This window comes from Myotis myotis, unplaced genomic scaffold, assembly GCF_014108235.1.
Source record: "Myotis myotis isolate mMyoMyo1 unplaced genomic scaffold, mMyoMyo1.p scaffold_m19_p_2, whole genome shotgun sequence".
NCBI classification, from domain to species: Eukaryota; Metazoa; Chordata; class Mammalia; order Chiroptera; family Vespertilionidae; genus Myotis; species Myotis myotis.
The window spans coordinates 17396728-17421300 of NW_023416324.1; the positions used below are offsets into that span (position 1 = coordinate 17396728).

General features: G+C 53.9%; 1 protein-coding gene across 6 annotated transcripts in view; it reads left to right on the forward strand.

Annotated features, from left to right (window-relative positions):
- PTPRU (protein tyrosine phosphatase receptor type U) overlaps nucleotides 1–16135 on the forward strand; it is a 78887-nt gene extending 62752 nt beyond the window's left edge. For 2 of the 6 annotated variants that reach the window (XM_036349338.1, XM_036349339.1), the window contains exons 20-31: nucleotides 4163–4199; nucleotides 4829–4926; nucleotides 5009–5125; nucleotides 5850–6004; nucleotides 8246–8381; nucleotides 8861–9010; nucleotides 9234–9407; nucleotides 11455–11595; nucleotides 12997–13122; nucleotides 13254–13411; nucleotides 14494–14629; nucleotides 14858–16132. In XM_036349338.1, coding sequence (XP_036205231.1) covers nucleotides 4163–4199; nucleotides 4829–4926; nucleotides 5009–5125; nucleotides 5850–6004; nucleotides 8246–8381; nucleotides 8861–9010; nucleotides 9234–9407; nucleotides 11455–11595; nucleotides 12997–13122; nucleotides 13254–13411; nucleotides 14494–14629; nucleotides 14858–14920 — 1491 coding nt within the window. In that variant the 3' untranslated portion in view covers nucleotides 14921–16132. Of the gene's footprint in view, nucleotides 1–4162; nucleotides 4200–4828; nucleotides 4927–5008; nucleotides 5126–5849; nucleotides 6005–8245; nucleotides 8382–8860; nucleotides 9011–9233; nucleotides 9408–11454; nucleotides 11596–12996; nucleotides 13123–13253; nucleotides 13412–14493; nucleotides 14630–14857 lie in introns of all 6 variants that reach the window. The other 4 variants (XM_036349337.1, XM_036349336.1, XM_036349340.1 and 1 more) reach the window with 4 other exon arrangements.
- Nucleotides 16136–24573: the final 8438 nt, after the last annotated feature.

Consider the following 24573-nt stretch of genomic DNA (forward strand, 5'->3'; position numbering starts at 1 on the left):
CCGTGCTGTGCCCCAGTCCTCTCACTAGCCACACCTTCGGGGGCCCTGGGAAGGATGGGCAGGGGGAGCTGCCTGGGGGCCCTGTCTCTGCTGCTTCGGGGTCAGGATTGTTTTTCAAGGAAGCAAGACAGCCATGGTCAGTCCCCTTAAAACTAGTTTCCCTGGTGTTCCAATCCCTTAGTGATGAGTTTGCTTGAATTCAACCCCAACCACTTTGCCCTCAATTTAGCCCTAATTTGAATGTTTTATTTTGGGGGAGCAGTTTGGCTATTCTATTTTTAATACATTGTGTCATCGTTGGGCCTTTAAGACCATAAAAAAAACCCAAATTCATCTAGTGATCCTCTGATTTGATTTATAGATATACTAGTGGCCCAGTGCACAAAATTCGTGCACGGGGGTGTGTGTCCCTCAGCCCGGCCTGTACCCTCTCCAATCTGGGATCCCTGTGAGATCGGGCCTAAACTGGCAGTCGGACATCCCTCTCACAATCGGGACTGCTGGCTCCTAATCGCTCACCTGCCTGCCTGATTGCCCCTAACCACTCTGCTTGCTGGCCTGCTCCCCCCCAACTGCTCCCCCCCACTGGCCTTCTTGCCCCCAACTGCCCCCCCCTGCCGGCCTGCTCAACCCCAACTGCCCCCCTTGCCAGCCTGCTCGCCCCCAACTGCTCCCCCCCCACCCCCCCGCTGGCCTGATTACCCCCAACTGCCTTCCCCTCCTGGCCTAATCGCTCCTAACCACCTCTGCTTTGGCCCCATCACCATGGTTTTGTCTGGAAGGATGTCCAGAAGATCTCCCAGAAGGTCTCCTGGTCTAATTAGCATATTACCCTTTTATTGGTATAGATTATTTTCATAATATTTGATGCCTAATGGGATTGCTTGCTATTTTGTGGGTACCTTTTCTATTTTAATTTCCTCATTTCTTTAAAAAATATTTTTCTTGATTTTTCTTTATGATTGCAAAAATATGGCTCATTATCAGACAACACGGAGACGCCTCACGTAAAGTGAAAGTTCCCTGCAGTCACATCTGCTGGAGGTGACCAGTTACTGCAGATGTGCTCCCAGACACCCCCTTACATTGGGAGTGCTTATTCTGTGAGGTTCCCCAAATTTAAATGGGGCATTAGACCCACGAAGTGCAGTGGCTGCACTCGGCCCTCGCGCCTCCATTAAGAGGTGATGAATATAGGTGGCTATACTTCTGTATGCCCTGTTTCCACACAACACACAGCCCCACTCTCTTGGCTCTTTGTTGTCAGACCCTTAAGAAACACCCTCAGAAGCTTGGCTTAAAGGCTTCACACAGCAGTCAACATGAGTGCTGCTGTGCTGTGCTAGCACCTCATCCTCACCGCATTCTGCAAGCTGGGGGACCACGTTTGGCAGATGAGAAAATCGAGACTTAGAAAAGTTAGGTGACTTGTTTGCAACTGCATGGAGCCGGGCCTCCACCCCAGCCTGAGCCCTCAATCCTCACACTGGACTGTGGTTCTTCCCCTTTGGGGAGCATCAGGAACCCTGGGGGTCTCACCCATGATGCCAGTGGTCGGTCTCCCAGTTCCACCCCCTTGGAGGCTGCAGGGAGGGGTGGGGGCGGGGTCAGGCTCCTAGGACACGCTGATGCCCTGGAGTGTGAGGCCCAGAGCTCTCTCTCCCATGCTGGTCTCTGAAGTGGGTTTGCTCAAGACGGATCCCTTCTCTTCCTTTAAATCTGATTGTTTTAAACTTTCTACTTCACTGTCCTCTATGTAATATAATTATGCAATAATGCATGTACACAATTAAAAAGGTAATGTGCATATATTGAGGGTTATCTGTTTAAAAACTTGCACTTGCTGACTAGCATGTGGGCGGGTGCTGGGCCCTGCAGAGAGAGAGAGAGAGAGAGAGAGAGAGAGAGAGAGAGAGAGAGAGAGAGAGAGAGACACGGATGGATCTGAAGAGGCTCTGGCTCCCATGTGGGCTCTCAGGCAAGTGGGTTTTATTTTAGGTGGAGTAGCCTGTTCCCAGCTTGACCGGCACTGGGGAGGGGGCAGCACTGGTGCACCCTTGCTGGGCCCTCCCCTCTAACCCCAGCTGCCCAGCAGCTCTGCTGAGGACGCAGAGCAGAGGCAATGGCTCGGGAGACAGCAGAAGGGCACTGGGCTAGACCGGGAGGAGCCCGGTACTGAGGGCTGAGTGGGTCTGGGCGGCTTTTCATTATTGGTGTCTTTGTGTTGTGGGCTCTGAGGTGCACGTCTCCTATTATGCCGAGAACCGAGCTTAGAGAGGCTGAGAGTCTGGCTACGCAAAGTGTTTTGAGGCCCAGCATCAGCACCACCGGGGAGGTGGTTGGAAATGCATAGTTCCGGGCCCCACCCCAGACCTTCTGCAGCAGAACCCGCCTTTAACTGGACCCCCAGGTGCACACGAGAGGCTGAGAAGTGCCCTGCGGTCTATAGAGCAGCGGTTCTCAACCTGTGGGTCGCGACCCCTTTGGGGGTGGAACGACCCTTTCACAGGGGTCGCCTAAGACCATCGGAAAACACATATATAATTACATATTGTTTTGTGATTCATAACTACGCTTTAATTATGTTCAATTTGTAACAATGAAATTGGGGGTCACCACAACATGCGGAACTGTATGAAAGGGTCGCGGCATTAGGAAGGTTGAGAACCACTGCTCTAGAGTCACATAGCTACTACTTGGCAGAGCTGTGACAAGAACTGGGTCAACTTGACTCCAAGGATAAGATTCTTAACCTCACCATAAACCACCTTCTGCCCCAGAAATTCTTGACATCCACACTATTTGGATCTTGAAAGATAAGATACTCTTGGACCTTTGAAGTAGTTGTAATAATGATAGTTATGTTGATTAAGTGCTGACACTGTGCTTGCCTTGGTGCCAAACCCTGACATATGTTACTTCACTCTTCACAACAGCCCAAGGCAGTACAGTAGATACTGGAGTCTTTCCCGTTGTATAGATGTGAACATCGAGGCGTAGAGAGGCGAAGCGATTTGCCTAAGGGCACACAAGTTAGCAAGAGCTCCACAGAGCTGGGGTTTGAACCCTGGTGGTCTGGCTCCAGGGCTCCTTGGGCCTGGGGTGGAGGAGTTCAGGGAGGGCATGAACTTGAGACAAGTGGCTGACCTTGGTGGTTTTCTCTTGCTCCAGCCCTGCAGGACTTCTTATATGTAATCCCGTACCTTTGTGATACCCTGGGTATCTTGTTTGGGCAGGACCTCCTGGGCAGCTGTGGCCCTGGGGCAGGGGTGAGGCAGGGGTGGGGTCTGGCCAGTGCCTCTTCTCTGCCTGAGGGCCCTGGGCATGGAGGATGAAGTAGCTTTTGGCATTTCTAGTGGGAGATAATTCAGGTAAAGTGCTTAGCACAGTAGGTGGCCTTAATAGGGTCTCAAAATTTATTACTGATTTTTAAGGATTTAAAAAATATTTATCTAAGAACCATGAGTAACCCGTGTTCATTTGCTCCCAACCTGAATCCTTCCTCTGGGCCCCCAGACTCTGGGTGACTGAAGTAGACGGGGCGCTGTCCCTTCTGGTCGCCTCGCGTGGGCTGGGATCGCTGACAAGACCCAGCCCTGGGTCTCTGGGGCTTTGGGGACAGGGCAGGATCACCCTGGATTTTATTTTTCTCCAAACAACAGCTGGGTTGCCAGCAGATTGTGGATACCTGTTCCCAATTTATGGATGGGGAGACCCTCTAGGCCCATAAAAGGAGTGTGTCCTCCCTGGGGTCACACAGCAAAGATGGGTCTAGACCAGTGGTTCTCAACCTTCTGGCCCTTTAAATACAGTTGCTCATGTTGTGACCCAACCATAAAATTATTTTCGTTGCTACTTCATAACTGTAATGCTGCTACTGTTATGAACCGTGATGTAAATATCTGATATGCAGGATGGTCTTAGGCGACCCCTGTGAAAGGGTCGTTCAACCGTCAAAGGGGTCGCGACCCACAGGTTGAGAACCGATGATCTAGACCCAAGACACTGGTGTCCCAGCTGCTTTTCCCTTCTTGCTTGGGGACTGGTGGGACAGGAAGTCCTGGGGAAAGGGAGGGGTAGTGCTGGGGGTGGGGTGTGCTTATTCTGGGGAGAAGGGCGGAGGAGACCCTGAGGTCTCACTGCTCCCTCTTCTTCGTTCCAGGGTTATCACAGGTCAAACCACTTCATAGCCACTCAAGGTACCTGGCACGTCTGCCCGTGTGCCCCCATGCCCCCGTGTGCCGAACGCCCTCAGCCACCTTCCTGTCTTCCCTACCGAGCTGCTTGACTCTGTCTCTCTGCTGTTTCTGTCTGTCTGAGCCCCAACCTGGCTGTATCTTCTGGAATCTGGCTGTTAGTTTGTACCTGCCTGTGCTTGTGTCTCCCTGATGTGCCCAGTCCATCTGTAGCTCCCTGTCCATCTGTCTGTCCCCAAGGCGGTGCATGCAAAGGGGCTAGCCAGGCTCAGTCCTCCGAGCTGTGGGTTGTGCCCCAGTCTGGGGGCCACCTGGGTCCCTCTGGCTGTGTCTTTTCCTTCCAACTGTGCATTTGTCCATCCTTTCTGGAGACTTGGGCCATGGCCCTCCAGCTCTGCCTACTGGGTTCCTCTCAAGATGACCCAGGTCCCCAGCCAGGCCCTCCCTGGTTCTCCCCGTCCCCAGGGCCCTCCAGGCCTGAGCTGGCAGTTAGTGGGGGTGTGGGTGGTGTGTGCATGAAGCCCCCCTTGGGACTCAGGAGCCTCCTGGCCGGGAATGCTGATGCCGGCGGTGGGGGTGCTGGCCCTGGACGGAGACCTTGCCTCAGGGACAAGCACCCTCTGTGCCTCCAGGGCCGAAGCCCGAGATGGTCTACGACTTCTGGCGCTTGGTGTGGCAGGAGCACTGTTCGAGCATCGTCATGATCACCAAGCTGGTGGAAGTGGGCAGGGTAAGCGGGCTGTGGGGCGAGGGGCATGGCAGGCCGAGGGGGCAGCGAAGAGCCCGCTGAGCCTGCCCTGTGGGGACTCTAGGTGAAGTGCTCGCGCTACTGGCCGGAAGACTCGGACATGTACGGGGACATCAAGATCACGCTGGTGAAGACGGAGACGCTAGCAGAATACGTTGTGCGCACCTTTGCCCTGGAGCGGGTGAGTCTCCTGTCACCTGGTGACTGGGGGGTGCCTGATGGGGTGGGGCAGAGCCCACCTCCCCACCTCCCCCAGCCCAGGAGCAGGAGGGGGAAGGAGGGCATTGCTGCCCTCCCACTAGGCAGCTGCCTGGTACCTTGCTGGGAGCACCGTGATAGGGCGAGAAGCTGTCTTTGCTGGCGACTTCAAAAGGAAGTCGAGGTACTGAAGATGCTGCGATAGTTGCTGGTTGTTGGTCTTACTGTGTGCGGGACACTGCTGAGAGTGTCACACATGCTGTTTCAGCCCCGAAAGCTCTAGGATTAGGCATTTCCCATTAGCCCCATTTTACAGACAAGGAAAAGTGAGGCTCAGGGTGGTGACATCACTCATGAGAGGCCACAAGGCCAGTGGACAAATCCTCCCATACATGATCCCATTTGATCCTCTGTAAGCCCCTCTGGTCTTCGTCTTAGACTGAGAGCCGAGCGTCAGAGCAGCCATCTGGTGTGAGAGGTAGGTGTTCACTGGCGCAGGGGCAGGCATCAGGCAGACCCGCCCAAGTCCTGGGTAGCTAACCTGGGGCAAGGGCTTTCTCCTCCACGGGCCCTAGTTTTCTCGCTTGTACAAGGAGCCTTAGCACCCGCTCCTAAGTTTATTATTGGGACTGATTGAGATCCTGGCACACAGCAGGCGTCTAATAGATGCCCGGGGTGACTAACTGCAGTTACTGTTGTCTCCCCAGAGAGGCTACTCTGCCCGGCACGAGGTCCGCCAGTTCCACTTCACAGCGTGGCCGGAGCACGGCGTCCCCTACCACGCCACGGGGCTGCTGGCCTTCATCCGGCGCGTGAAGGCCTCCACCCCGCCTGACGCTGGGCCCATCGTCATCCACTGCAGGTGGGGCGCTGGGGGTCCAGGAGAAGAGAGGCCGGGAGAGGGCTTGGTTCAAGGTCCTTACAGGATGCTGGGCGTTCATTCTAACGGGAGATAGAGGAGAGGAGAGAATGACCCCCAAGGGCCCTTTGAACTTTGGCTCTAAGGTTGGCACCCTCATGTCCTTCCCAGAACCTGGGGAGGCCCTTGGCCCAGACACAGGAGACACCAGAGACCTAGAGGCGTTGAACTTGGCGGCACCAGGCAGGGTCAAGTTCTGTTTGTTTCCGTTCAGCAAGTGTCACCTACGCCTGCAGGCTAGGTGTGGCCCAGGTGCCGGCAAGGACTTGGTCTTCTCTTCTTTTCTCCAAGCCCAGGCGACTTTCCTCACCCTCGGCCTTCTCACCTCCTGCAGCTCTCCTGACTTCTCCTTGGTTGGGTCCCGTGACCCCCAATTGCCCTTTCTCTCTCTGCTCTGCTTCCTCCTCTGCTCATCTCCCTTCTTCCTCTTACGTGGAGGCCCAGTGCCCCGTCCTGTTCCTCCCCCAACTATTCCCCCCCCCCCCCCCACATCCCCTTGGAGAGCTTCACCTCTGGCCCGTGGCCCCTGGGCCTCTGTCTCTTGTCCTGGCGCCTCTCCTTGGCTTCTTATCAGCTCCCCCGATGCCACAAAGTAGGCTCATGCCACCGCCTGCCCTGCCACCTGCAAACCAGCTTCTCTTTGGATACCATCTTTTTAGAATAAAACTTCATCCATGAATAATATACTTGAAGCAACATGCACAAATAAGTGTGTATATGACATTATGAACTTTCATAAGTTGCACACACCCATGAAATAACCAGCACTACTCAGATCAAGAAACAACGTTACCAGCACCCAGAGGCCCCTGAGCCCCCTCCTCCCACTCTGCCAATCACTGTCCTGACCAATCACTGTCCTGACCAATCACCATCCTGACCAATCACTGTCCTGACCAATCACTGTGTTGACCAATCACTGTCCTGACTTCCGAACCACAGGTTGGTGGCACGTGTTTTTGAACTGGGTGTGAATGGAATCATACAGCAGGTGCTCTTTGGTGTCTGAATTCTTTCCCTCAATTTTATGTTCCCCAAGATCCATTCATATTGTATTTTATTCGCCTGAATAAACCACAACGTGTTTATTGGTTCTGCTGTTGATAGGCATTTGGGCAGTTTCCAGTTTTGAGCTATAGGAATAGTGCTGCTAAGGACATTCTATTGCATGTTTTGTGGCCAACATACATACGCATTTCTGTGGGTTATGTGTGTAGGAGTGGAATTGCGGTCTGCAAACATTCAGCTTTCGTAGATACTGCTGGGTTTCCGAAGTGGTTGTTCTAATTTAAGCTCCCACCAGCAGTGTATGGGGGACCCAGTTGCTATATGTCTTTGACAACACTTCGATACTACTATTTTCAAGCTTGAAATCTTGATGTCATCTTTGTCTGCCTCCACCCCCTCCCTCCCCCCGCCTCCCGCCCTTAACTTTGCTCTACCTGGTGCTCAGCACGAAGATCCCAGGGACAGATGAGACTCAGCCGAGCTCTCGGTGAGCTCCCAGTCGGGCTAGGGAGACAGTAGCGTAACCAATGACCACGTAACATAGTGGTTCTCAACCTTCTGGCCCTTTAAATACAGTTCCTCATGTTGTGACCCAACCATAAAATTATTTTCATGGCTACTTCATAACTGTAATGTTGCTACTGTTATGAATCGTAATGTAAATATCTGATATGCAGGATGGTTTTAGGCGACCCCTGTGAAAGGGTCGTTCAACCGTCAAAGGGGTCGCGACCCACAGGTTGAGAACCGCTGATAGCAGGAAAGGTGCTTTAATGAAAGAATACTGTTGGCTGGAAGGGCTGTGAGTGGGTGGGGCTTTGAGGGATGTGCAGGAGATTGGAGGAATATCCAGGAGCAAGAACAGTCTTGGATTAAGCTCTGAGCATCACCTTTGTCCCTCCCCTCCAATCCAAGTTGCTAAGTTTCACCTCTGCGTTCTCCCTACCCCTTTCCCTTCTCTCCTCCTCCAAGGCCCATCCCCAGCTCTGTCCTTACCACCTCCCACCAGCACTGTCCAGAGGCTTTCTCCCTGGCTCTTCCTTGCCCGGGGAGGGGGTCTCTCTGTGTCCCCTCCCCTGGGTGGTGGAGACGTGGCCAGGTGCCTCTCTTTTCTCCCCCCTGGACCTGGGCTCCCTTCCCAAGGCCCTGACCTGGCCCGGGCCATTCTCTCCCCAGCGCCGGCACTGGCCGCACAGGCTGCTACATCGTTCTGGACGTGATGCTGGACATGGCCGAGTGTGAGGGTGTCGTGGACATTTACAACTGCGTGAAGACCCTCTGCTCCCGGCGCGTCAACATGATCCAGACTGAGGTAGGGGATGTGGCCCCCTCTCCAGGACTCGAGTCCTGCAGGCTGGATTATCAGAAGGGTGTCCTCAGGCCCTTCCCCTTCCTAGGATGCCCCCTTGTTCTTTCCCCTCCCTGCCAACCTCTCAGGGTCTCCCAGACTCAGCTCCACTGTATCCTGCTGGGTGAGGTCAAGTAACAGTGGGTCAAGGCCATAGGTTCTGCAGTCAAGGTACGACCTGTCTGTACCCTTGCTAGATGTAGCTCTGGGCTGTCCCCGCACCATCAGAGCTGCTCACAGGGTTGTTATAGGGATGAAATATAAGTGAACGTACCCATGAAGGTTGTTTCAAGTAGGGTTGGCCCAACCTGTAGTACCACGTGGCTGAACTCCACATCAGCACACCTGTGCCTCAACCTTGGGCTTGCTTCCTCCTGCCTCCATCCCAAATTTCTAGCTTCTCTGCCCCTCCTGGTTCTTCATATTCTTCTCTCCTGTTCTAGGAGCAGTATATCTTCATCCATGATGCAATCCTGGAGGCCTGCCTGTGTGGGGAGACCACCATCCCTGTCAGTGAATTCAAGGCCACCTACAAGGAGATGATCCGTATTGACCCTCAGAGTAATTCCTCCCAGCTGCGGGAAGAGTTCCAGGTGGGGCAGGAGTGTGTACGTATAGGTGTGTGTAGGTATGTAGGTGTGGTTTGTGAGTGTGTGTGTGTGTGTGTGTGTGTGTGTGTGTGTGTGTGTTGGAGGTCCTCAGTGCTGTAGGAGTCAGAGATGGGATGAATAACTCAGCCCTATTTCCTTCATGGGGCTGTGAGGAGGCCCAGTAAGTGCTGGATGCCACCCCCATTCCTCTTCTCACTCCTTGTAGACGCTGAACTCGGTCACGCCGCCGCTGGACGTGGAGGAGTGCAGCATCGCCCTGCTGCCCCGCAACCGAGACAAGAACCGCAGCATGGACGTCCTGCCGCCCGACCGCTGCCTGCCCTTCCTCATCTCCACCGACGGGGACCCCAACAACTACATCAACGCGGCTCTGACTGACGTGAGGGCTTGGGCGTGGGGTGGGCTCTGGGACTGCCCCCTCCCCCCCAGCAGGTGGGGACGTCCAGGAGCCAGGGAGTAGAACTGAGGGCTCTGGTTCTGGGACCCTTTGCCCTTTCAGGGGTGACTCTTTTACCCCCAGTGAGCTCCATTCAGGACATTAAAGCCAGTCTCCCCCCTTGGCCTGAGTCGGGATTGGGTGGTGGAGTCCAGGGAGGGCTGTCTCCAGCACTGGACCAAGCAGGGCCTGGGGTAGGAGTGATTTGGGGGCCTTGGCTGGGAGGGTAGGAGGGTTTGGGGTTGGGATTTGAGACCTGGAGTCTGGAGCCAGGGGAGCTTGTGCTGGGGTGTTTGAGCGGGAGCCGGGCTCAGGACATGGCCCAGGATGGTGACTTGCTCCCTGGCCCCACCCTGGCTTGGTCTGAGGGCTCAGGAGCCATTTAGAAGCCTCTTCCCCTGCTCCCAGCTTGGGGGCTCCACTTCCTGCATTGGGTGTTGCAAGCAGAACAGGGGCTTTAGTCCCCAAGGAGTAACCCCAAGATGCTGCCGCATGAGGGAGACGGGGAAGAGTCCGTGAGCATTGCCCTATTCCTCTCCCAGATGGAACCAGCTGAGAGGTGGGTGCAGGAGACAGACTGGATTAAACCGGAGAATGTGACTTCCGACATGTGGCTAAGGACCGGCTCCTCCTTCGCTCCCAAGTCAGGCAGACTTGTCCCTGTTACAGCTGCGCAGCCACAGGCCCCCCCTTCCCACCATTGCCCCCTGCGCCCTTCCCACCATTGGACTGGCCTTTACATGTGGCAGGAGCAGGAGCAGGAGCAGTTGAACGCACACTTTCTGAGGACAAGAGGGGAAAAGAGGGGAAGGGGCTGAGCTGAGCATACTCAGTCCTTGTCCCAAACTTGCCATGGGAGGATTGCAGGAAGGTGGGTCAGTCACAGGTTTGCCGACCACTGATGTCCCTCCACATGGAGATGAGACATGGAGAGGGAGGTATTTTCAGAGCAGGTATGAGGGAGAGGGGCCTGGCTCCCGGCAGAGTCCCTTGGTAGGATAGTGCAGGGGACAGGGGAGTTTCTCTAAAGAGGAAAGCCCCCGTGCTGGCTTCCCAAGGGCCTCCGGTGTGAGCTAAAGGCCAGGGGAGGAGGAGCCCAGCCACTGAAGGGAGCGGCTGGAGAGGGGCCCACCAGTCACTGTCGCTCGGCCTGGTGGGATGCATGAGTAGGTGGGTGTGCATGCCCCTGCTGAGGGGGCCAGGGCCCTGGGGCAGGGCATGGGTGCTAGAGAGTTTTGGATGGGAACTTAGGAATCGGTGACCTTCCTCCCAGCCCCTCTTTGGCCTCAGGGTGCACACTGGGCAGGGCAGCAGGCTCTGTGAGGGTCCTGCGGGTCTCTGAGCTGGGGAGGGTCACACGGGGGCTCCCTGGTCCTGGGTGGGAATGGGCCGCTGGGTACAGGCCACACTCCAAAATCTCTGATCTCTTAACCTTTGCATTTGGGGAATAGGTTGAGACAATTATTAAACAAATATCCAACAGAATGTCAGACACTGGTAATCTCTACACAAATCAACCAGGCAGAAGAAATATTTCATGTGGGTTTTGGGGGCTCGCATGTGTGGCTATTTTTGATGAGGTTAAGGTTAAGGAGGGCCTCTTGGAGGAAGTGATAGTTAAACAAAGACCAGAAAGAAGTGAGGGAGAAAGCCATGTAAACACTTGGGAAATTTGTTCTAGGCAATAGGAATAGCATGTGCTTGGCCAGCCTCTGCCTACCAGGCCGAAGCTTCCATTGTCTCACATTTGGGAACCTTTTGCTGTTTAGTTCCTTGGAGCCATAGGCTTGGACTCCGGAGAGGTCTGGGGGCTCACCCTGCCCGCTCAGGCGTCAGTGTAGTGGCCAACCTGTGAAATGGGCCAATGGCGGCAAGCCTGGTCCTGTGAGGCACAGCTGTGTGGTCGGCGGGGAGAGGATCAGCCTGTGGCAGAGGATCGGGCTATGTCGTGGTGGTAAGCGGGCCCTGCTGAGTCCTGGTCTCCCTGCAGAGCTACACGCGGAGCGCAGCCTTCATCGTGACCCTGCACCCACTGCAGAGCACCACGCCTGACTTCTGGAGGCTGGTCTACGACTACGGGTGCACCTCCATCGTCATGCTCAACCAGCTGCACCAGTCCAACTCCGCCTGGGTGAGGGCCCTGCTGGCCGCGGGCTGGCTGCCTGCTACCCACGCCACCGTGCGTTCAGGGGCACATCTCGAAAGTCAGGGGTTGGATCTCAGCTCTGCCACCTATTGGTTGAGTGGCCTTAGGCAGATCATGCTCCCTCCCGGGGCCTCCGTTTCCTTGTCTGTAAAATGAGATGGTCAGACTGGAGGGAAAGCTGCTTTTTATGAAGTCCCTGCTGTGCCAGGGACTCTGCTTTGCACTTATGGGCTTCAGGTGAGAAGATTAAGACCCAGAGAGGCGAAGCAACTTCTCCAAGGTCACAGCTGGGAAGCACGGAGCTGTGCCCCATACTCTGTGCTGCCTCCTTCCAGAGCCGATTAGTTGCTGAACTAAACTGCCCATCATGGGGGGTCTTTGAGGCAGAAAAAGTTCCAGCCTCCTTACTTTCTGACTGTTCGATCTAGGAGATAGTTTGAGCCTTCGTTTCCTTCTCTGTGAAATGGGCACCATCAGAGCACCTGTTCGCTCATGGGGCTATTGTCAGGACCATGTCAGGCATAGGTAGGATGCGTAGCGCTGGGCCATGTCGAGTACACAGGCTCTCAGTACGTGGCAGGGATGAAGATGATGAGGGTGAGAGTTGCTTCAGAGGTTGGAGGATGAGTGACCCATGGAGAGGGAGCAGCATGTGCAAAGGCCTGAATGCAAGGACTTGCCCGAAGCCCAGGCTGAAAGAGGAAGGTAGTGAGAGAGGAAGGTGTGGTCAGAGAGGGAAGCAGTGGAGCCTGGAGTTGTCTGGGAGGCGCGTGGGGCCACTTCACAGGCAGAAAAATGGGCCCAGAATCAGGAAGAGCTGAGACTAGAAGCTGGGGCCTGGGACCGACTAGCCCGGAGCATTTGTGTGTATGTGTGTGGGGGCCCTGCTGCCTCTGTCCCTCTGCTGTCTCGAGTGTGTGGCCTGGAGGGGGATACGTGTAGGTCCCTGACTCCGTGGAGTGGTCTTGGGCAGGAGCTGAGCTGTGTGGCAGCATCAGGGACACCCTACCTCTGAGCTGATGCTGGGGGGCAGAAGTAGTGAGAGAGAAGACCAGGGGACGGGGTTGCGGGGATGGGAGGGCCGATGAGGCGCCCCTGGGCGAAGGCAGTCTGTGGAGGTGTGTTAGGTGTGGCTGTAGAGCACCAGGGCACCCACTCTGAGGGGTTTGTCTCAGCTGCCCCGGGTGTGTCGGCAAACACACCAGGCAGGTGTGCATGCAGTTGTGGGTGAGTGGTGGGGAGTGGGTGGACTCTGATGAGGAGTCCGGAGTGAGTGGGTGGGCCAGGGTGCGTGGGAGTCCCAGCGCAAGTGTGGAGGTTGGGGTGGGTGAGTGGCAGCTGCCCGGAGGCTCCGCTCAGCGCCCGTCTCCGTGCTCGTGCCGCCAGCCGTGCCTGCAGTACTGGCCGGAGCCGGGCCGGCAGCAGTATGGCCTCATGGAGGTGGAGTTTGTGTCAGGCTCCGCGGACGAGGACTTGGTGGCCCGTGTCTTCCGGGTGCAGAACATCTCGAGGGTGAGTGATCTGGAGCCCCAGGGTGAGAAGCGGGGTGGCGGTGGGTGTGGCCTGTCGGGACCTGCTCGAGGTCACCGGGGGCCTGGTCACCCCGGTGCTCATGCCCCCTGGCTGGCTGCCCACACCCCCAGCTGCAGGAAGGGCACCTGCTGGTGCGGCACTTCCAGTTCCTGCGCTGGTCCGCGTACCGGGACACACCGGACTCCAAGAAGGCCTTCCTGCGCCTGCTGGCCGAGGTGGACAGGTGGCAGGCGGAGAGCGGGGACGGGCGCACGGTCGTGCACTGCCTGTGAGTGCGGGCCTGCCTTGGGCGGGAGGGGGCGGGGAGCAGGAGAGAAAGGTCCAGCGTGAGAGGCCAGCCTCAAGACTGGCACCAAAGCCCCTGGCCCTGCCTTCCCTGGAGGATCCTTGTCAGCTCTGACCCTGCAGAACTGCCCAGCGCTCCGTGTGGGATGGTTGACTTTGCCCATGTCATGAGGGCCCTGCCAGGGTCCTGTGATCCTGTAGCACACGTTTTAAGCCAGTGGATTTCTGGTCTTTGTTCATGAATGCTCACATAGAACCTTTTCACCCTTTCAGTAATTAACGAACTCACTAATTAATGAATTCATGTGCCCCACCCACGATTCATTTATGCACTTGTGTCTGCTGCAGTCACTCCTTTGCTGCTTTCAGACTAGCTGGCCCTTCTCGGGCTGGGCTGGGCGTGCTGGATGCGGGGACAGGGTGCTGAGTCGGGCCTGGCCTGCCTCTCGGGCTTTCAGTTCTAGTGGGAGAGACTCTAGAGACAGGGCTGAGGGCCTGTCCAGTCCCCCATCTCCCAAGAGGACGTCACACCCTGAGTTACAGGAACAGAGGAGGGAGAGGGACGGGGACAGGCGGTGGAGACTCAGGTTGTACCTGTGTTTGCACCCGTGTCTGCATTGCTGGGGTGACCGGTATTCTCAGTATTCGCTTCCCATCCTGCTCTCTGGGTTTTGCTTGCTGCTCCGTGGCCCTCCTCTGTTGCTGTCATTCTTCCTCTGGGAGTATGCCTTCCTCCTCCTCAGAATGGGCCGTGTCTCCTGGAGGCTGTCTTCCTAGAGACCTTCAGCTTTGGATGTCAGTCTTGGCCCAGACTCTGCCCCCTTACCCTCTTGCTCACCTCTGGGCCCCCTTCCCTTCCCTTCCCTTCCCTTCCCTTCCCTTCCCTTCCCTTCCCTTCCCTTCCCTTCCCTTCCCTTCCCTTCCCTTCCGGGTGCCTTGGCCCTGCCCTCACCTCTGGTCTCCCAGCCCCTCCCTTCTGGGTTCCCAGACCCTGGCCCTGCTCTTTACCTGGGAGTTCACCCTCCTCCCCCAAGCCTTACCCCAAACCTTTTGTGTCTCATTTAGAAATGGGGGTGGCCGCAGCGGCACCTTCTGCGCCTGCGCCACGGTCCTGGAGATGATTCGCTGCCACAACCTGGTGGACGTTTTCTTTGCTGCCAAAACGCTTAGGAACTACAAACCCAATATGGTGGAGACCCTGGTGAGGTTCCATGTCCCCTGTGCCCTGCCACTTCCAACCTCTATGCCCAGCCAGTCCCCTCAGTCCCCACTCTCCCATATCCAGTCCCCACACTTGGGCCTTGGGTCCCCCACAGTTAGTCTTGTGGTGCCAAAATGTGTCCTCTATTTCCCCTTCTCCCCAAGATGGGCCAGGTCTCATGCTTGCCCCCTCCCCCCAGGCTCATGGCTCCTTCTCTCCTCTCCCCAGGATCAGTACCACTTTTGCTATGATATGGCCCTGGAGTACCTGGAGGGGCTGGAGTCAAGATAGCGGGGGCCCCTGGCCTGGAGCACCCACTGTGCACTCAGGGCCAGGCCCGTCATCCCGACCGAGAGGAAGACCTGTGTCCCCAACTCTGCTCAACCACAACCCATAGGGAAGGCACTGGAGTGGGTGATGGGCCTTCTTGGTGCTGCCTTCACGGGGGGCAGGGCCTTTTGCCAAATGTACCGTGGGCAGCCTGGGGGCCAAGGAGGAGCTTAGCAAGACTGCAGCCCAGCCCACCTGCGTGGGGCCCTGCTGGCCTGTGCCGAGGGGCCGGGCACTGCCTGGCAGAGTGACAGGAGCTCAGAACTGCTTGCTTGGGGGGACTAGGCTCAAGCCCCGTGACTGTATCCCAGCCCTTGGTGGGATGTGTACCAGGCCAAGGTTCCACCCAGCATGGCTCCACAGGAGCAGGGAGTCCATCTGGCCCAGTCCCTGCGGTCCTGGGGAGACTGGGCTTTGCTCTGATTTGCCAGTGGGCACATCCGACTGAGGTTCCCCAGGCGGAACCGCAGCCCCTCCTCCAGCACTGCGCCCTGTAGCCCCTGGGAAATCTTGCTCATGGTCCCTCCCACTTTTGCTTCCCTGACATGTGCTCTGAGTTCCCTGAACCAGGATCTGCCCACCTCTCTCCTGCCCGACGCGAAGCTCCTTCCCTGCCTGACCCAACGTCTGCAGAATGAGACACAACCTCAGGCGCCTCTGCCTATAACTTCCCGGCCTTGCTGGCCGGGTCCTGCTCAGCCTGGGCCAGTGACAGTCTGAACAATAAGGCTGAACAACAGCCCGTGGGGTTGAGGTTCCTGTGGCTCCCGATCAGGCTGCCAACTGGGGAGAGAGCACTGTTAGGTGAGGGCTGCTCCCAACCCTGAGAGTTCAGAGGAAGAAGGTGTGTTTTGGAGTGGAGGATCAATGCTTTTTTGTTTAGTTTTTGATGGGTGGGTGGGAAGATCTCTTTGCAACGGGGCAGGCCACACCCCCATTCCGTGCCTCAGATTCCCCATCTGTAAACTGTAGATATGACTACTGACCTACCTCGCAGGGGGCTGTGGGGAGGCAAAAGCTGATGTTTGTAAAGTGCTTTGTAAATAAACGTGCTCTCTGAATGCCACAGAGCGGCCTGGTGTGTGTCTGACCAGCTTGACTGGGGCTTGCTCACCTGCCCCAGCGTCCCAGTCAGTGGGTGGGCCCTGGACTGGGGGTCAGAGGCCTGCGTGCTGGTCTGGCATCCGTTTTCCCATAAAATGGTGGAGGTGGGGACCAGAGCATCACGCAGGGTCCTTCCATTTGCAGAGGCGGTTCTGAGGGACTCTGGCTTGTTGCTGCCTCCTCCCAGGCCTCTTCACCGGGCAGTGGGCTTTATCCTGAGACCTCCGAGGGTCCCAGAGCTGCCTCTCACCCCTGGGGGCCTGGACCTGGGTTGAGCTCTTTTGGGGGCAGCTTGGGAGGCTCAGGCTTTGGTGTCAGGCACACAGGCCTCACCAGCTGTGAGACCCTGGGTAGCAAGTCAACTGTCCTCTCCAGGTCTTGGTTTCCCATCTGTAAAATGGGAACAGTCCTGTTAGGAGCAGAAGACATTGTGGTTAAGTGTCTTGTGTGGTGCCAGGTGTGCTGAAAGGGGTACTTATGAGCACACAGCAGAGAGGGGACAGAGGGGACACGCATCTGGGGATGGTCGTCCTGCTGCCCAGGTTCAGCCCATTCCCAGCCTGAGGCATCCTCGGGGGCTGGAGGGGAGGAGGAGTGGGGACCTGAGTCACTCCTGGTTCTCACAAACTTGCTATATGACCTTGGGCAAGACCCCTCCTCCCCACTTGTTTCTGGGCCTCAATTTCTTCATATGAAGACTGGCTCTATGATGGACTGGTTCGGCTTGCACACTGGCTGACTCTGTGGGCCTCGGTTTTTCTATTGGTTAAAGGATATGACCCATTCTAACCACACAATTCAACATCCTTTACTCTGAACTAAAAATGTATTAATTAGGATCTCGCCTAGCTCGACTGGCCTGCGCACACTCCTTCTGCACTGACTGCTGAACCTTATGTGATAGGTCACGAATGTATGTCCAATACTAGCTAAATAACAGAATGTGGCTTGCTTTGACCAATAGAATGTGGCGTAAGTGATGTCAAATTCTGGATCCTAAACCTCAAGGGGCACTGCAGCTTTTGTTTGCCCTTCTGGAACTCTGCTATGTAAGGAAGCCTGGTGAGCCTCCCTGAAGATTGAGGGCACATGGAGAAGTACCAATGAAACCTACGAATGGCAGAGACCAGCTGTCAGACCTGCAAACTAGGCATCTTGGAACTTCCAGCCTGGCCGACCTGTCAGGTGAGTGTAGCTGCATGATTAAACTTAGCAAAAACTGTCCCCAAAACTGGGAGAGATAATAAATTGTTCTTTCTTTTAAAACAAAACAATACATTTTTGGGATTGTTTGTTATGCAGCAAAAACTAACTGATACATGTGTTCCAGGCAATGTGGATACAGCTTTACTCTTTGCCCCATCAGGTATTGACCTTCTCAAGGGCAAGAAGTATTTCTTTGTTCATTTTATTGTGCTCATTGGCCAGCAAAGGGCTGATCTTGGAGCTGGTGCTCGAGAAATGAGGGAGGTAAGAAGGGAGGGAAGGAAGATGCAAGTGTGGTTGTGCCAATCTGTCTGACTAGTGGCCTTTCCGAGGAGCTGGGAAGGTAGGCTGTGTATTAGGAGGAGCACTAGCTCCAGAACCAGCAAGCCAGCATCCCATCCCCAGCTCCACATTCCACCAGCTGGTGACCTTGCTCAAGTGCCTTAACCACTCTGCTTCCTAAGCTAGAAAATCAACATAACGATAGCTATCTGCAGGATTGGTGGTGAAGTGTAGAGATAAGATGCTTAAAAAGAGCTAGCGTAGTAAAAAAACCCCAAAACTAGCAAAGTCACTGCCCCTCCATAAGTGCCATCCCATAGGATAACGTTGAAGGCTGTGGATAATAAAGATGGTCACCACCGCTTTTTGTTTGGCACCTATTACTCTGTTAGGTGCCTTCTACCTTTTTCTCTTCATTCATACAACAGCTCCTTAGAGGAGGCATCGCTCCTCCTCCTTTTAGAGAAAATGGGGTCTCAGAGAGGCAGTTTACTCCCCCAGAGTCACAGCCAGTACATGACGGCGTCTGGACTTGAATCTGAACCCACGTTTAGGCTGACTGCAGCCTGGGCCTTTAATCATCTTGCTCTATGGATGATCTGGGTGGTGTCAAAAGCCAGAGGATGGCTTGGTGCAACACCACATGAGTCATTTGTGAACTGGCCACTGATTTCCAAATGCTGCGAAATGTGTCAGAGGTGGTAGCCTCTTGGACAAGGCGGCCTGGAGCACAAGACGATGAATGGTCCACGGGCCCAGCCGGAGTGGGGTAGAAGCCCCTACCCACCCAACCCCGGCAAATAGGATTCCTGCAAGTGTGGATGGGCCGGCTGCCTGGTACTGCCGGCAGCTAAATTTGTTTCTTTATGTCACAATAAATCTCCTGTAGGAACCTGCCAAGGCAATTATTACTTCTCACGGCCTCTCTGCTGGCCTCTGATTGGGACCTGTTATATATCCTGGGCACCCAGGAGATGGAGCCGTGACTTTGATAGATGCTAAGGCCATTTCCAAGGCCCTAATTGAGAGCAGGCCTTGGCTGCCTCCCTGTCACTGGGATCCTGCTGACCACCCTTGGCGGTCTTCTGATGGACAAGAGTTTAATAGATACCCCCATGGCTGAGGGCTGTGCAGAAATAAGGGTGTCATTGCATAGGCTCCAGAACCAGCAAGAACCTACCTTGCCATGCGTGGAGAGATCAGGGACCCTGGGGACTGGGGCCCTTAGTCTGAGGACTTCCTTTTCACGGGGGCACTGAGGTGGGTCCTGACTCTCAGTGGGCCTTGGTGCCTCATCCTGGAAATGAAAGAAGAAAAAAACATGGGCTGTGGTGCTCTCAGGCCGTGAGAGGCTGGGCTGTGTGGATGGGATTGGAAGGACCTATGGTTTCAACAGGTGCAGGCCACGCTGGCAGAGGACGAGGGCTTTGGACACAGTGATGTAAAATAGCAAAGCTTTATTTGGTGCATACACTGCATGGGGCATGGTGCTAATGCTCTGTGTGTGTTGTCATGCCAGCCTCCGGTGAAACCTGGCGGGGGGAGGTTCTGCTACCCCCATTTTAGAGAGGCGATCGGGCTCAGAAGCTTAAGCATCTTGCCCAAGGTCACACAGATGTCCCTCACATGGCAGCAGCCAGTGATCGTTTGAAAAAAAATAAGCTAGGTCCCATCACTTGCCTGCTCCGACCCTCCAGTGACCTCCTACTGCTCTGAGTAAAAGCTGAGCTCCTGGCCCTGACACACTCTCTCTCTCTCTCTCTCTCTCTCTCTCTCTTATTTTTGTTATTTCAGAGAGGAAGGGAGAGGGAGAGGGAGATAGAAACATCGATGAGAGAGAATCATTGATTGGCTGCCTCCTGCATGCCTCCTACTGGGGTTACAGCCCCGCAACCAGGGATTGTGCTCTGACTAGGAATCGAACCATGACCTCCTGGTTCATAGGTTGACGCTCAGTCACTGGGCCACACTAGCTGGGCTGCCTTTGCCTTTTCTCTGACCGTGTCCCTCTGGCCTCATGTCTTCTCATCACTTCACACTCTGTGCCTGGATGCCCTTCACTAGTCTCTGTATGACTGGTCCTTCTTAGTATCCAGGTCTCAGCGCAGATGGCCCCTCCTTCAGAGGTCCTTTCTGAATGCCCTGAGGTGCCTCCCTGCCCCACTGTCCCTGTCCCTCTCAGGGCCCTGTGTCCTATGTCCCTAGTTGTCTTTTCACAGTGGGTGATCAGCTTGTTATTCATTGGTTGTTTGTTCACTGCCTCTCCCACCAGACGGTGAGAGAGCTGGGCCATGTGGACCTGGCCCTCTGTGCCCCCTGCACGGAGCATGGTGCCTAGCACAGACTCAATGAATATTTGTTGAATGAATGAAAGGTACAAGGCCAGAATTCAAACTGTCTGTCTTCCTTTAAAGCCCATACTTTAAGCACGTTATTTTTAGTCTTCCAGATGGTCGAATGGCTTGATGCCATGAGCTGGGTTCCAGTGCTGGCTCAGCCACCACCATGCTGTGTGGCCTTGAGCAAACATCTGCGGTCTTTGGGGCTCAGTCTCCCGATCAGCCCAGTGAGGAGGTGGGACGAGGTGCTCTTTAGAAGCCCATTCCAAGGAGGTACCACTGGTTCAACGTCAGTGACAATGGCAGGGAATGTAATCGATAATATTGTCATAACTATGTATGGTGCCAGCTGGGTGCTAGACTTATTGGGGTGATTGCTTTATAAGTTATTTAATGTCTAATACCTGAAACCAATAGAATATTGTATGTCAACTGCAATGGAAACAAACAAACAAACAATAAACCCCATTAATAGGGCTGACGTGGCTCAGTGGTGGCAGGCCACTGGCCTAAACATCTGCCTTCTGAGTCTGGTGAGACCGTGGGTGTGGCCTGGGCTGTGGTCTGACGGGCCTGGGCACTCACCCTGGTAGGTCCCTGCATTATACTTAATACAGACATTGTCCCTAACCTTCCAGAAACCCTGAGAGGTACATATTACCAAAACCATGTGATAGTAAGGAAGCAGGTTCAGGGAGGTGAGGCGAATTGCTTAAGGTTACACGGCGAGAAAAGAACCGAGGTAGCATTAGAGTCCATGTCACTCGGCTCCAACGCCTTTGCTCTTGGAACCATCCCAGATGGGCCGGAAAGTCTGAACCTGAAACCACGTGAGGTGCCTGCAGTCTCTTTCTTGTCCGTGATTCAGTCTGCCCTCTCAACCCCGAGGCTCCGCCAGGCTCAGCTCGGGCCGCGTAGACAGACTTAGCTGAGGCCCATCGTCAGGCAGCTTCCCAGACTCAGTGGTCTAGAACCGTGGTCGGCAAACCGCGGCTTGCGAACCACATGCGGCTCTTTGGCCCCTTGAGTGTGGCTCTTCCACAAAATACCACGTGCGGGCGCGCATGTACAGTGCGATTGAAACTTCGTGGCCCATGCGCAGAAGTCGGTATTTTGTGAAAGAGCCGGTATTTTGTGGAAGAGCCACACTCAAGGGGCCAAAGAGCCACATGTGGCTCGCGAGCCACGATTTGCCGAGCCGCAGTTTGCTGATCACTGGTCTAGAAGGTCTGCTGGAAATGCTGTCGAATGAGTGTTTGACTATCAGGTGAAGCTGCAAATGGTGGGGTGTGGGGTGGCGGAGGGTGGGGGGAGGTGGGGGTGGTGAGTGAGCAGGAGCCAAGGAACTGAGAAAGCCTCTTCAAGAAAAATGAAATGCGTCTCAGCTCCTTCCTACTCGCTCCCAGGGGTGGGGAGAGGGAGCCTGCCCAGGAATTTTATTTTATGTTCTTTTGAAAGCGGAACAATGTGGCTTTCTTGAGCTGTGTTTAGTATGTGGCTGCATTCTCTTTTTGAAGAGAGCTGGGAACAGTTCTCTCCCCAGGGCTCCAGCCCATGCCTGACCCTCGCCCCCAAAGGCCCCTAGTGAACCCTCTGCTCCCTTCCATACCTGCCTCTCTCCAATGCCGGTTATTGATTTATTGTCTCTGAGCTCCAAACACACCCTTCTTTGCCCTGCTTGGTGATCCTGGAGCTGCGCCCTGTAAGAGTTCTTGTGCCTGCTGGAGCAATGGTGGACTTCGCCAGTAGAGGGCACAAGAGGGACACTGTAAGGCAGTGGTTCTCAACCTCCCTAATGCTGCGACCCTTTAATACAGTTCCTCATGTTGTGGTGACCCCCAACCATAAAATTATTTTCATTGCTACTTCATAACTGTAATTTTTTACTGTTATGAATCGTAATGTAAATATCTGATATGCAGGATGTATTTTCATTGTTACAAATTGAACATAATTAAAGCATAGTGATTGATCACAAAAACAATATGTAATTATATATGTGTTTTCCGGTGGTCTTAGGCGACCCCTGTGAAAGGGTCGTTCGACCCCCAAAGGGGTCGCGACCCACAGGTTGAGAACCGCTGCTGTAAGGTGCTCACAGCAGGAAGGCAATTTTCCAGATTCTGGTCCTCCCTCTATTGAATAAAAAACAACCCAGTACAGGAACCCAAACCTCAGTGACTCTTGTAAACCAGCTCCAGATGTACCCTCAGACCTCACTTTCCTGAAGGCCACTTCTACAGACCACACCCCCTGGCAAGTTTCTTAGCCACTAGAGGCTGCATGTTCTCGTGGTCATCCCACCCTCACTGAGGCGCTCTGCATCAGTCCTCAGTACTTCTCCTCAGTCCTTAGTTCCTTCACTATTCACTCTCCCTCAGCCTGAACATAGTGGTTTTCATTTTTTATTTGCAGAACACCTTTTCTTCTGGGTGCCTTGTTCCTGCTACTTCGTGTCGCTTAGCACTGTCTTTTACCTCTGCTAGTAATTAACTACCCTTTGCAAGGTAATTCTTTATATTAAAATTTTCGTATTAAAACGATGGGCTATGAGCTCTGTCTCCTGTCTGGATTTAATTGATATAGAATCAGGAGCAGGGGTGGTCCCAGGAAACAGATCCCCGAAAGTGCAATTTTGATTGGTTTTGTTGCCCATGGACTTGAGCACGGTGCTGAGCTCCCTGCCAGTGGGACCTGGGATGCTAGCAATCCACAGCACGGTGGCATCGTCATTATGCTGTCACGATGGATTTTGATGTGATGCCTACTGAAGTCAGTGTCTTGGTGACCACTACACCTGACCATCACATGAGTGATGTGACTGCAAGGACTGTGGTATGGGGTGGGTTCGTGAATGCCCTGAAGCACTCAAGAAAAAAAAAAAGATACGTTCAAGCTGTTTAATTAGCTCAAATCCTGGTTTGAAAACCACAGAGCTTCCATGAAAACATCTCTTATTTCATGTAACTATAGAGCTGATATTGGTGAAAGTAAAATATCTACTTGTGTGGGTCACAGAATGTAAGCACCAGTTAAATTTACAGCATTGCCAAGTTGTTCACGTGAGAGTTTGGGTATAACTTAGGAAAGAATCCCTGTATTGGGTCTCTGACTCAGGAAGTGAGGGCAATTATGGAAGGAATTCTGGAAAAAATGGAAGTTCCTGAAACTTCTTTTCTCTACCATGATCGTAAACTGGGAGTACTTCTCTATCCCAGGGGAAACTTTAGGGATTAATGAAGGCTGGAATAGACAGAGGTGGTAATTCCTATTTCATTACCATTTAACTTGCCTGCTGGCCTGTGCAGAGGTTGGATGGGTTTTGGAGAATGACTAGAATATTGTGTGCTTCATCAGGTGGTGACTCAATTGCAGCTTTTGTCCCAGAAATCGTCTTTCCTGGAGCAACTCAGTATAGCACTTGGTATATAACCACTGACAGAGCTACTGCCTTTTTTTCCATATGAATTTGTGAGGACTACCAAAAACAGTTTGCTTTTACCTGAAGGGGCCAACAGTACACCTTCACAGTCTTGCCTCGGAGCTAAGTCGATTCTTGCTTTCTGCCATTATACCGTCCACAGATAATGTGATCACCTTGACATTATGCAGAACATCACACTGGTGCACTACATCGATGACAAGCTGATTGCCTCTGATGAGCAGGAAGTACCCTATGGTGAGAAGTACCGCCACGTTTCAGAGGTTTGCTATCTTAGTGAGGTTTCTGAGGGTTCAATGGTACGAAACGTGTTGAGATATCCCCTCCAAGGTGAAAGTCAAATTGCTGCACCTTACACTACCATCCTTAGAAAAAGAGGGTGGGCTTGGCAGGCTTTTGGATTTTAGAAGAAACATATATCCCATTTGTGTGAGCTGCTTTGACTCATCGATGAAATCCCCAGTAGACTTCCAGCTTTGAAGGCTCTGTAGCAAGTAAAGGCTTCCGTAAAAGTCTTTCTACCAGTTCATCCTGTAATCCAGTAGATCCAATGATTTTCAGAAATTTTATAGTACGTATGGATGCTATATGGAGTCTCAGGCAAGGCCCCAAAGAGAGATGACAGAACAGACCTCTAGGATTTGAGTAACCCATTCCTTCTTACGCAGACAACACTTGTTCTCCTGAGAAACAGCTTCGAGCTTGCTACTGGACTGTGGTAGAGACTGGGTGCCTAACTGTGGGCCATCAGGTGACCTCAGCCTGAGATTCCCAATTAGGATTCTCGTGACACAACTAGCCAAACATTGAGCTTTGTGAAGCAGCAATCTACCATCAGACGGGGGTGGTGTGAAAGAGACTTCACGTGGGCAACTCTGGAAGTTATGAAGCTACACGAGTCAATGATTCTGACTCCTGCTTCATTGCTTCCTATTTCTCAAACATGCCTGTGGCTTCCTGCGGAGTTCCTTATGACCAGTTGACCGAGGAATAAAAAACTCAAGTCTGGTTTATGGCTGGTGCTATACAATAGGCTGGTACCATCCAAAACAGAAGACTGCAACCCCATCTGAGTGGCCCTGGAGGACAGTGCTGAAGAACTATTTTTTCAGTGGGTAGAACTTTAAGTAGTATAGTTGGTTGCCCATTTTGGAATTAGAGCTGGCCAGAAGTATGGATGTACAGTGATTCATGAGCAGCTGTTGATGGTATAGTTTGGCTTGATGGTCAGAGGAACAGGA